The following is a 13,355-nucleotide window of genomic DNA, read 5'->3' as shown; positions in this document are numbered from 1 at the left end:
TTTGTCCCAAAAATCCATACCTTGAGTTATCTTCTATTTCATCTGATTGAAGATAAACTTCTGCAGAGAGCCCAAACTTTACAAAAAAAAGGAAAAGATAAAGCAAATAGGAAAGAGGTGTAGAAAGGACAGGTAGGAACATAGATTGCAATTAAGGGCAATGGAGGGCAGCTCAATCCACCAGGGAAGATTGCACAAGTCCTGAAAGGACCCCACGAGTCCTGGAGACAAATCATATTATTTATTTATTTTTAATTGCATTTTCTCTTTTCCCTAGTTTTTGTTTTTTTTTTTTTCTCTGTGGAACCGTAACTTTTTATAACATCACCTCCTACTCATCAACTGGTCTGAAAAAATTACCGGGATGGTGAGGAGGGAGAAGAAACCTGCAAGTAAAGCAGCACCCCGGGGTGGTGCGATAACCGTAGTGTCAAACTATGGTGTCTTACCAGCGTGAAAACGCTTTCATGCGGCACCAAACCTGAGAGCACAGTTACACCAGATGGAAAACGGGCCAAAAGCTCAGCATCACACCAGCCAGAAGCAAATCTATACGGCTACAGGCTCTTTGTGATGGAGACGGGACAACTCTCATGAGTAGACGTAGCAAACAACCAAGACCTTGCTGTTTGTCAAACTTAGGATGTGAAACGCAGACAAGCATCACAAATGTTGTTAAATAATGTAGGAGAAAACTGGTTTCATGCACAGCCAGACAAGCAAGACTGTGAGCAAGGAGGGAAGGATGCCACGGAGAGCCACGATGGGATCTCCACCCAAAGGAGGTGCAGGGAAGGACAACAGAGGCTGAAGGCAGTGATGATGGTCGGCTATTGCTAACATGAGAAAGAGCTGAGATTTTCCACACCACCAGGTATGCAGAGAAAGAAGTCAGAAAAATGTCAGTTTAGGGGAAAAAAATGTCTTAGATATGAACTGAAGTGCGTATGTTGATAGTAATTGTAAGGAAAATACTCCAGGCTGGGCTGTTACTGCCAGGGTTCTGCACAAAAAGAGCCTCTCATACAATAAGAGCTGGTGCTATTTTAGCCTTTGTTTTGGCAAGTAACAAGGACATTAAAAAGATATAAAAATTACCACGGATTGAGTGCACACTAGCACATTCAGATTAAATTAAGGATAAAACAAGGAAGGTGTTGTAACGGAATCAAAGTTCACTCTTTTTAACAGCAAGAAATTAAATAAGACAGTAAAATTAAGTGGACCAAGGAGATAAGGAATGGGAAAGCAGCCATCTAAGTATCTCTCTCAGGTTAAAGATACAAAACTATTTGAAAGCTAACTCAAAACTAACCTCTAAAAGGACATTAGGAACAATTAAAGAATCTACATATTACGGAGAGGATGGGATTCATTAGCAGTGTCTTAGAAGCCAGCAAGTGGTACGGAGATAAAATAAGAACTGCTGAATGTCAAGCTGTGCCAGAACTAAGCAAACGATAAACAAAATAGCGAGAGATGTTTCAGCCCTGCAAGTAAAGGAGACCATAAAGGGAAAGTGAAGAGGATATGCTGTAAGGGTAGGCGAGAGATTAAAACCCATCAGCTATATCCTTTAAACTAAATTAGAGCTTTCATTAAGGACAAGGACACCGAACGTAGGTGCAAGGCAAAGAGCCCAGTGGGAACGAGGTTATAAAAAGAGACTCAAGCAAGGTGGATACAAAACACAAACATTTTGGTATGTTCAAAGTCGCTGAAAGCAAACAGCATTCATCCCAGCACTCCCAAAGAAATGGCACATGAAATAATGCCTCTGGTAGTAGCAAGGCTGTTAAAGCAATCTACCCAGCCGAGCATGGCACCACGGAAAATGTAAAACTCGTATTTAGAGGAGGAGGGAGAATCTACATATTCGCGTTCCCAAGACCTAAATAGTACACAAAGTTTCAGAATGTGTTTTCAATGCAAGAACTGAAGAAGTAAACAAAAAAATTGAATTCATCAAGAGAGTTGACAATGGTAAAGTGTGCTGTGTCAACCCTCTGTTTTCAGTTTCTGAAAAAAAAATAAAAATTAGTTTTGTAGACCTAAAAAGTGCAGCTGAGCTAATCCAGATTTCATTATGGCTTTCAATGCAAGGCTATGTTGGAAGAGTTCCTGGGTAAAATACAGATGGTGAAGGTTATCTCAAGAGTCACCGAGGTTAATGGTGACAGAAGTTAGTTGTTCAAGGATGGTGTCTGGACAGGCTTTGACCTTTCAAAGAAACACAGAATAGTCTGGCTTGGAAGGCACCTCAGAGCCTCCCCAGCCCCATCCAGCCTGGCCTTGGGCACTGCCAGGGATGGGGCAGCCACAGCTCCTCAGGGCAGCCTGTCCTCGTAGCAAAGAAAGATATTCTCATTAACGACACAGACCCCAAAAAAAGAGTGCTAATCATACGCTCTGCTGACAAAGTTGAAGGGGATTAACAGTAAAAATATAGGAAAGAATAACACCGAAGGAAAAACTAGATGATCTTTAGGGCTGGCAATATTATCCAGTAACAGCAGCGGGATAACATTTTACGATGCTATTAGGGGCTGAGAAGAATGTTAGCTCTCAAGGCTGGGAGCTCATCAGTTGGCAAGCAAGGGTGTAAAAGAGCGGGGTATATTAGTCCATATTAAAATGAATAAGGGACTATTAATCACTACAGCCACGAGAACGAGCAAAGCAAAATAGTGCCATAAAAGAACCTAGAAAGGTCCATAAAGGACCCAGAAACACGGCTGTACAAGGAAACAGTGAGGCCTATCCTTATCAAGGCTGACCAAAAGTGTACAAGTCAGATGATGTGATGTGATTTCATGAGATGAAGCACAGAGGAGAGACAAATGAGGCAACCGAGCACCTAGATAACCTGTTTCAGTGAGGTTTTGTCTTACTTAAGCCAACAAACACTGAAGGCAGAGAGAAGAGATGAGCTGTCCGAACACCTCCAGGGAAGGCAGCAGACCTCGCTGTCAAACAAGGAGACAAAGGGGACGTTCAGGCTTAGTGACCATGCCGGCGTTGGAAAAGCATGCAGAAATTCACTGTAAGTACAAGTAGGATGGACATTAGACAAAGCACAGGAAAGGTTAAGGGACAGGAATCAGTACGGTCCTTAAACACCTGCCAAGTTCTAACACCCAGCTTTGAACATGAAATAGCAAAGTAAATAATTCAGGGGAAGGTAGGTCCAGCGCTGACTGTGGAAGGCCGTCAGCACTGATATCAGTCAACGCACAACCTGTAAGTTATAAAATAAATTATGTATTTCTTCCTGACAGCTCTGATTACCAATCTGATGGACGAGATGCCTGAAAATTTAAATAAATCATCGTGCAAGTGCCTGACTTTGTACACGGGACTTCACTTGCTCTACTGAGAGCTGCACTAATTGGAAAACCATGTGCCTGCCTCAGTGCTTGCTGCTTGTGTAGCCAATGACATAAACTTGAAGTTCTTGCAAATCCCTTCATGTCTAAAACTTAGGACTTGACAATGAACTAAGACTTTACAACTGGTAAAGCAGAAACCAGAGAATGATTACCAATAATGTAAGTGGTATTCCAAGAAACAAAATCTACCAACAATACAAAGTCTCCTAAGCATTTAAAACCACTCTTTACCAGAAGGTAAAGGAGACATTCCACAAGTATTCCTAATGTTTTCAGAAAAGTTCAGGAAACACCTTGAAAAACATAGCCTACGGGCAATTTTCCAGGTAGACCTCATTTCTTCGCTCAATATGATAATAATGTGTATTATCTTTGTTGGAAGTGACCCCAACAGTGAGCTTCTGCACCACATATGACTGAAATATCAAGTAAATCGTTGTGAAGTTGCCAGCTTTCATTTGGTAATTGGTTAGATTGGTTGAATAAGGGCGGAGATTGATTGATGCCTTTTTTTTTTGTGTAAAGAGACTTGGTCAAATGTGGGAATTCAAATTCATCAAATATATAGAGCCTCATTTGAGAGCTCTGTTCCAGACCCAGTAGTAGCTTTACCCTTCAAAGAGACCCTGTATCACTCTGAGTACAGCGTGCGTTGATACTTGGATTAGCCCAGAGCAAGAAGGTGCCCAAGGCTGCTCTGAATTATTAGCTGCAGCAGCAGTTGCAGAGTCTCTGTGATTGCAGCCTGTGATCTATGAGCATTTTCATGATCCACCAAGCTTCATCCACTGCTTCTGCAGCATTAGCATTATCATCAGACAGTCTGACACCGGAGGCAAGGTGTGTGTTAACTGACTGCACCGAATTAAGGGAAAGAATGAACTCGATCTTATTCTGCAGGTACCACAGGTCTTTTGCAGCACAAGGAGAAAGAGGGATGGCACTCCAGCTGTGCCTTTAAAGAACAAGATGTTAAAAAGAGACACTAAGAACATTTGGGTATTCTCATTCTGGGCTTGTTTTTTGGCTGAGTCTTTGCTGCTTTCTTCAGCATCAAGATGTGCACCTTTAAAGCCAAAGCCCTGATTAGAACATAGCCCAATTAATAGGCGAGCATCCCACTTGACTTCATAGCACATTTCCAGATCCACTGGGTTGAGTAACCCTTTCTCTGCTGCAGGATTACATTGAGAGCTGGTTTCGTTTTGTGAGAAACGATCTGCAGCCGATAACACAGGCTCAGGCAAGGATCTCAGTGAAGGAGCTCTTTTATTCGTGATAGCAATGGTGGACATCCTGCAAGCAGGAGCCCACAGCAAAAGTATGTATCATAAGCTTATATTCCCTATTATCTGACGCTTAATTCCTCCCCTGTTTCCTCATTGTCTGAGTACTACAGGTTCACAAACTACTCGATAGTACTTATGACTATAGTGTATAGGTACAATTTTATTTGACCAACATTTAACTTCTCCTTTTCCTTTTGGTTTTCCCTCCTCTCTTGTGACTAGAGGGCCTGTGGTTTTTTGGTTTTACTCATTTTGCAACTGCTTGCCTCGTTTTTCTTAGCCATCCTCCTTATTTTGGAACAGTAGGACCTTCCACTGTCCCCTTATCAGATTAATATTCCCCGCACTGTTATGCCTGCACAATTATTTTTGAATATGCAAGGTTAGTGACACTTTCCACTGCAAAAACACAACTTGAATTCTCACAGTTTGGAGAACAAACAGATCGCTGCAATTGCCACATTGCTCAAGAGAAACAACATACTTTTAAAGAATTGTACTCTTGGTAACAAATCCTACCTGTATTTTTATCGGCCAGGTGAAATTGCTGACGTAAACAAAGAAAGTGATGTTCGGATTGTTGCGGAAATCAAATTTCTCATTGGAGAAACTGTCCTTGTATTCTTTTATATTAGTTCTTGAAACAACTGGAATTTCCTCCCCAGCCTGCGTGCCAGCTGTTTTCAAATGTTAAGAAGTAACAAGAAAAGATGTTTCAATGCATATTTTAAGCGACAAATAAAAAGAGCTAATCATCCAGAATAATAATGCTATAAAATTAACCATTCATCTGAACATGACAACGTTAAGCTGCACCACACTATCAAAATCACTGTATGCCAAAATATCATGTTCCTAAAAATTAAATTAGCTCCTCCACTGTTTCCAAAATACACCATTAAGATGGAAAAACGCAGTTCTTTTTAACATTTTCCTTCTGCCCCCAAGCCTAACATTAAAGGGCACTACATAGCAAGTTCATAGGTAATGACAGACGTTTCCTCAATTAAATCTGCGTTTGTCAAAAACTGATAACTGAAGCAAGGTACCAAGCAACTTAGATCATGCTAATTTTACCTGCAAAACTTGTTGACCAAGTAATATTGAGGTTGAAATTTTTAGATGCATTGATAAACATGTCCAGGTCTCTGTTTTGCTAGGGGGAAAAAAAAGAATAAAAAATAATTTTTACAATAAGCAATTTTACTGTACTGTTTTCTAGCAAACCTTCACTGGCAAAAAATCTTGGAATTTGTTATTTACGTGAAGCAAATACATCAAGCATCATCACATTAAGCAAATGACAGCCTAGAAAACTATTTCCATTTTCTGAAAGCAGTATTCTCCTCCCCAAGGAAAGCATAATAAAGAACAAAACAAGTCATGTGCATAAAACAAGAACAGATACACGAGGTATGTGTTGAACAGCAATCAAAACTAGAATTGCTCAGCAGTTGTTTAAACAACTGTAAAAAAATCAACTATGAAATAGTTGTTGGTTCCTATGAAATTTTACCATGAATATTTGAAACTTTGCCAATCAAAGCTCAAAAATTTCTTGTTGCTTTGCAGAACTGGACACACATGCTATGTTAAAAGACCACCTCTGGAGACTCACCATACTGTAAAACTCATCCTGTCCATGGCCAGGAAGAGACAAACATGTACCCAAAGGGTGATGTTTAAAGAGAAAGTAGAGAATTTACCTCTTCAGGTGTTGCTACAAAGTTGATTGCTGTGTAATAGCGATCATCCTCTTGAGAAAGGCTGAAGGTGAACTGATAGTCAATGAGAAGAGTATCTGAAAGGAATGCATAGAGAGAGTGACCCCAGCTCTTGGAGCAGAACAAACTTCTGCAGAGCGAGGCATACCATTACAGTACAGCACTCCTTGAGCACAACTAGGAGTCGCCACGCTGCTATGAATGAGTCCACCCTATGCACAATCCCACACAAAAGGGACACGCTCATCCTTTTGAAGTTAAGCCTAGAGGGCTCAACTGGAAGGAGCTTACCTTTTCCAGACAAGAGCCTCCAGTCCTAATCTGAATGACTGTTCATACACATAAGTTGAAAAAAACATGCCAAGACATTTCCTTTTTCCATACTGCAGTACCTCCACATTCTTATGGAATATTACTAAAATAAAATAGTCTGTATAATCCCCATTTAGAAGGGGATTAAGTTCCATACCTGTTAAGGTTCTGTACAAGGAGGATGTCTATAGAGCAGCTGCTTGGTCACAATCCAGCTGCCATCCTGCTCTCCATCACATCGTGCCCTGGTATGGCAGGACCACTGTTTGGTCCACCAGTGTGTCCTGCTGCTCATGTCTGATTAGGTTTTGGGTATCACTTCTGGTAACTGGCAGTGCACAACCAGCTTTGGGGATACGTCAGTATCCTTCCATTTCAGTATCCTTTTCTTAAAGCACAGTGTTCTGACCTGTACACAGTCCCAAAGCCATGCAAAGATATTCCAAGCAATAATAAATACGAAGCTATACAGCAGGTATTATTTTTCTCTTAATGCCCTCCCTTGTTGGGTTGACACGAGCCACACAAGCCTCTGATGCATACCTAAAACTTTTATGAAGCACTATGAGAGAAATTTCCAAAGAAGAAAATCAAATGAGACTGAAATTGTATAGCACAAGGTTGTTCTTGCGAGAGTTGTAAATTTCTTTTCCCCCTTTTTGTCCACTTTACCAGCAGTGCTATTAGCACCAATGAGGTGGGTCATCCTTGCAAATAGATTATCATGAGATGTCATCGGTGTCCTTGCTTCGCTACGCAAGCAGACTTGAAATTTGTTAAATAAAGCACATTGCCAGTTTCTGCGTTTCACAAAAATACTATCGGAGACTTGTACCTTTATGTAATTTAAGATTATATCTGTCCATGCTTGCCAATGTGCTGATTGCTAGTATTTGCAAATAGAAGCTGGAGAGTTTCCATTAAGTACTCTGAATCTTGGCAATGTGTCTTTTGAGTTGCATGGCAATCCAACTGTTCATTTCAGAGGAAACATGGCGATTTTGAAGCCTTACCCATTCTAACATCGAATGAAATTCAAAAAATAGCTAGCAAAAATTCTAAAAACATGCCTTGATTTTTACTTACTTAGGTATATATTGCAAAGTGTTTTCCAGAAAACCAGATTTCATTTCAAGATCATGGGGAAAAAAAATCCAAAACTTTGTTCTGAAAGTTCCAATTGCGACAAAGACAAGAAGAGTATCAAGAAGAGCTGGTTTTCTTTAAACAAGACCTTAGTCAAAGTTGAAGTTCTCAAGAAGTATTTTCTAGTCCTATCCTTAATCCCTTGCATTTTAAACTGATTTGAGGCAACTGAATTTTAAATGTATTTCCAACATCATACATTTGTTATCTACAAACAAAATCCCAGCTATACTCACAGTAACATGTTCCTTTAAGCGGATTTCCCTGATATCTGTTTTCAACTTCACACCTAAAGAAAATAAATATTTTTAATTAATTTTTTCAGATCTGTTTGTTCCCAGCCACTAAAAATCAAAAACCACCACCTGTTCCAATACAGTACTCAACTAAAAATAAAAAATGCAGGTCTGAGCTGTACTGAGTTTCTTAAGAAATTACATAAATCTCCAAGATCCCTGCAAAACAAACTATAATGCCATTAAAATAAAATACAAAATTATGGAAATTAACTTTTGCATCCACTTAGAGGGTATTTAACAGTTCTTCACAGTGGATGGAATTGGATTGCAACAGTCAAAACCTAACGTTTCCATTTACATTTATGTCCATTTTAGGATCTAGTCCTATAAATGTTTACTTATGTGAGTAACGCTTCAAAAATAAACCTGGCAATGAAATTATTTGAAATGAAAGTATTTCCACTAACATGACATTAAAAGCATTTCTGTTATGTTACAGAGAAACCTCCAGCAAATTTGCTGCTCTGAAATAGCTCTATTAAAATGTTTGAATGTCGAAGTCTTATTTCAGATATATTTACATTCCCCTAGAACAGAGGCTGAAAACCTACCAGTTAAAAAGTAACTAGGATAAAGTGAGGGCTTAAAACAAAATGGGGTGCTTAGTTTGGGGGGCGGGGGCATTATTTTTCACCCCATCCATCCTGCATGACAGTTGAAACGTTCTCAAAATAGAAACCTTTGGGAAATCATTTTGTTCATGTTCTCCCCCCGGGGGAAGCACGGCTGGCTGCACAGTCAATGAAGTTAGTCAACTGTCAGCAGGAAGAGATGAGCAGAGACATCATAAATACAGTCATTAAAAAAATGTAAGGGGTTCCACGCCAGTATGTGCGTGGCCTTTCGATTTCAGCTAACAAAGTGAAAGGGACTCACAGTTGACACTCGTCTCCTTTGATTCCCTTGGTGGTGCAGAAACATTTCCCCGTGTTTGTGTTGCAGACAGACGCGTGGCCGTTGCACTTGCAAGCTGTTGAGCAGAGGGGGGGAAAAAAAAGGAGGCAATGTTGAACGAAGCAAGAGAAACAGATTGGAAAGCAATTAAGTCCTTCAGATGCCAAACTGCGATACATCAGCAATTAAAGTGTACATGGAAACTCTACTGGTCCTCTGGTTGCTTTGTGATACTAAAGGCTGCTAAAAATAGAACCGTGTGTCAGCACGGAGGGAGTGCAGGTTGCAGGACTGATGTTTTGTATGAAATCACGATCCAACTGGGCTTTTTTTTTAGAGTCAAAAATCTACCTTCCTCTCGTGTTGCTAGATAGCACTAGGGATATCGTAACTGGTAAGGAAAAGGTAATATTTGGAATAATTTTGGGCTTGCTAGCACATTTCACTCAAACTCAAAACTCTTGAGAGAAAACTGTGATCGCTATTTTTTGTAAGTAAAGCAAAGCTCCTGGTGCCTTTAGGGCTGTTTCTAGAAATAAACAGGCCTTTGAGAGAGTACTGTCATCAAAGGAAGAGCATCTGCAGTGTAAAACCTTTGGTGCTGAGAAAACGATGTCCATGCTGAACGCACTTTGTGCGTGCCCCAGCACACTTTAGAAATACTTTTAGCCTGGTCTCACAAGCTGGATGCCCCCTGGTCGTGGATAAAGTAAATCAGACATCAGCAGGCTCATGGCATGCCCAGAACAGACCAGCTCCACGTACTCTGCAACTGCTTGAGATATGACCCCAAGTGTGGCAATGGGGGCGTTCGGGAGATTTGCTTCAAGAGAGTGCTCCCGATTCAAATTAAAATGCTAATGCTGCCACGCTTCGAGACCTTTACGCATGAGGAAGTAGTGGAGGCACATAAAAAAACAAAACAAAAGACAAAGTTGTCTTTGAGGTAATCTTAACTCTAATTAGAATAATGGCTGGAAGAACTTCCAGGCGGTAGGTGCCTTTCAGCAGCTGTTCCGTCAATGATCTGGAAGACGCGTTCATCTGGAGCTGGGCATGGAGGAGCACGCGACGTGAAAAGGGAAAGAATCACAGAATCACAGAACTGTAGGGGTTGGAAAGGATCTCAGGAGACCATCACGTCCAACCCCCCTGCCAAAGCAGTTCCCTAGAGCAGGCTGCCCAGGTAGGCGTCCAGACGGGCCTTGAATATCTCCAGAGAAGGAGACCCCACAGCCTCCCTGGGCAGCCTGTCCCAGTGCTCCGTCACCCTCACCATGAAGAAGTTCTTTCCCATGTTGGTGCAGAACTGCCTGGGCTCCATCTTGTGGCCATTGCCCCTCGTCCTGTCTCCACAAACCACTGAGAAGAGGTTGGCCAAATCCCTCTGTCTCCCTCATACGATACTTGTAAGCATTGATAAGATCCCCTCTCAGTCTTCTCTTCTCCAGGCTGAACAGCCCCAGGCCTCTCAGCCTTTCCTCACAGGGAAGATGCTCCAGGCCCCGTGTCATCTTTGTGGCCCTCTGCTGGCCTCTTTCCAGGAGATCCCTGTCCTTGTTGTACCAGGGAGCCCAGAACATTCAGAGTCTGTGAAGAGGAGATCCCTCAGTGCTCGCTGGAAAGAGAATGCTTAAAGGCTGGTGTCTCCTCATTCAGAAACAGGGCGATGAGTCATAATATCCTAGGATAGTTTGGGTTGGAAGGGACCCTAAAACCCACCTAATTCCAGACCCTGCCCCCAGCCCCATCCAGCCTGGCCTTGGGCACTGCCAGGGATGGGGCAGCCACAGCTCCTCGGGGAGCCTGGACAGGGCCTCACTGCCCTCATAGCAAAAAATTTCTTCCTAATATCTAATCTTAACCTACCTTTTCTTGATTTTGAACCACTTCAAGGTATGTGCCAGAATATTCCCCATCCTGAATATTCCGGCCCACCTTGGACCTTATTTTATGAATCCTTTTGATGCCTTCTTTGTGTCGGCATGCAACGGGAGCTCTGTTGTATCAGAGATGCTTAATTGTGCTTCTCAGATGTGGATGAGTGGTTTCCTAGCAGCAACACGGAACAAAGTATGAAGAAGCATAAAGGGCTATTGTGGAAACAAGTAGATGGAACGGAGATTTGACAAAATAATTGTATTCTGTGAACCAAACACACTTCTCATTAGCGGCACTAAAAAACTAATTCTTAATACTATTGAGCATGCCTTGTACTTCCTTCTGCTTTGAAACACGTAAGCAGAAATTTGTTTGAATGTTCAACATGCATGCACACAATGATAAAGAGAAATTTCAAGTTCCATGTTGTTTAGATGCAGATCACTGTATCTAGAGCACTAATGCTTGGACCTTCCTCGCTCTGCTCTTCAGCCACCTGTTTATTGAGAAGATTTAGCGCTCAAACATCTCTATTTAAAGCAACGACCTTATTTACCCATTTTCCTATGAGCCCCATTACTGGAGATCATTTGCTGAAGGAGTGGAACATGCAGAGGGAATGTTCTCATGGCTGTGGGGTTTGGAAAGAAACTATTAACAAATGCTAAAAACCCTCAGTGGAGTCTAAAAGCTTCCCCCCAGAATCTGATGCTAGAGCAGAAAGCCAAGATAACTGAAAAATGGCTTTTTGACTGGGACTCATGGAAAGAACCTCAACGATGAAGCAGAACCAGCCCGCAGCGAGTCTCCTTCCACCTCCTTCACAAACCACGGGTCACGGATTTGCAGAGACAACAAAGAGGATCACCTCTCCTCCTCCTGTGTTTGTGCTGGGCCAGCACCCTGAGGGCAGCACCCACCTGCCTGGCACCACGCTTCCACGCCGAGTGCTTCAAGCTGTCCTCCAGGCAGCCCCGGGGGACAAGACAGCCCCGTGCCACCAGCAAACGACCCACGGGGGTGTTGAGCAGTGCTGCCGCAGCAGCGATCTGATTCCAGGCAGAGCAGCGCCTTCCCTTCTCTTGCAAATAACTCCCTTATCTACCGCTAGCATATTTTCACGGGGAACTTTAATCAGAAAATTCAAAAAAAAAATAAATAAAAATCCTGAATGCGGAGAAAGCACCTTGCAGCTATTTTTACATTTGATGTGCTGCATTTCCTGCCCTTCCTGATTAACACTGCTCCGCGTCAGGCACTTCCTAAAAGCGGCTGCTGAGCAGCGATTTACCTGCCATTTAGTTGTTATCTGCCCGGCTCCACAAACACCAATGCCTGTGATGATACGCAAACAATTCTTCCAGAGGTGACTGCAGTTTGTTCAAAACTCTTAAATACAAGCGAGACAGCAAAGTTCAGCTGCCCTGGTGGCACAGAGCAGCAGGAAAAGGCATTTTATTGCATGCAGTCTGTCCTTCCTTCTCCTCCCGGGCTTTCCAAGTGCATTAGCATGCCTTCAAGCTCTGCTCAGCTTTGCCTGTTTGAAAGGTGCTGCTGTCCCTGTAACTGTCACTAAACCTCCTAACATCTCGTCTGAACTGGAAATACCAAAACACCCACGTTTTGCCAGTATGGGATATTTATTTTGAGGATATTTATGATCCCCGTGTTGCTGGGGCCACTGGGTTGGTGCTGCAGATCTGCACAAGGGCTCACGCTAAGCGTGCAAAAGCACAGATGCTTGTACATCAGGGTGCAGTGTACCAAGAGCTGTCTGCAGCACAGATATGACCACGGGCTTTCAAACACAGCAGCACACAACACTGCACATACACGTCCAAAAAGAGTGGGATCAGCACATCACTGATGGGCAAGGAAGGAGACACCACGGCTTTGAGGAGAGAGAAAGCAGTTTGCTTTGCTGCCCATCAGCTGATCCTCATCTGAAGCATTTCCCTCTGGAATCCTCTTCACGGAGCACAGAAATTACCCATCGCCAGCAGTCACTCCGGCTGCATCAGATAGGATGATCTCCTCTCGCTTTCCCTTTTCTGATCCATGTCGGTCTTTCTGCCCGCCTTCCTGCCTCCCTCGGTCTTCAGCCATCCCAGTAAATAACATTAAATCACAGCAAATTAAAAACCTGGGCCCAAAGCACTTGAGAGCAAAGCACTTTTGACATGAGCTACTGGTTTCATCAGATAGAGAATGAATGCTGTTCCACAGTCTCTCAACACATTTTCTAATTTCTTTTTCAGGCATCTGGATGACTTTAGTCTATCATTTGTTATCTCAACAACAAACTATTTTTGGACAATCCTCATATGAAAGAGTCCAAAGTAACTTACTCTTGAATTTCCACACGCATAGAAAAGCAACAAATATGAAAAGGCACATTGTGATCCAACGATTAAACCTGAA

General features: G+C 42.3%; 1 protein-coding gene across 2 annotated transcripts in view; it reads right to left on the bottom strand.

The window, feature by feature from the left end:
• ATRN (attractin) overlaps window positions 1–13,355 on the bottom strand; it is a 145,043-nt gene that overhangs the window by 57,861 nt on the left and 73,827 nt on the right. For both annotated transcript variants that reach the window (XM_082760179.1, XM_082760180.1), the window contains exons 20-24: window positions 9,036–9,129; window positions 8,097–8,149; window positions 6,385–6,479; window positions 5,756–5,834; window positions 5,198–5,355 (exon numbers count right to left, since the gene is read on the bottom strand). In XM_082760179.1, the coding sequence (XP_082616305.1) occupies window positions 5,198–5,355; window positions 5,756–5,834; window positions 6,385–6,479; window positions 8,097–8,149; window positions 9,036–9,129 (479 nt within the window). The remainder of the gene's footprint in view (window positions 1–5,197; window positions 5,356–5,755; window positions 5,835–6,384; window positions 6,480–8,096; window positions 8,150–9,035; window positions 9,130–13,355) is intronic.

This window comes from Aythya marila, assembly GCF_965140915.1.
Source record: "Aythya marila genome assembly, chromosome: 4".
NCBI lineage: Eukaryota > Metazoa > Chordata > Aves > Anseriformes > Anatidae > Aythya > Aythya marila.
This window is presented reverse-complemented; position numbering and strand designations above follow the sequence as displayed.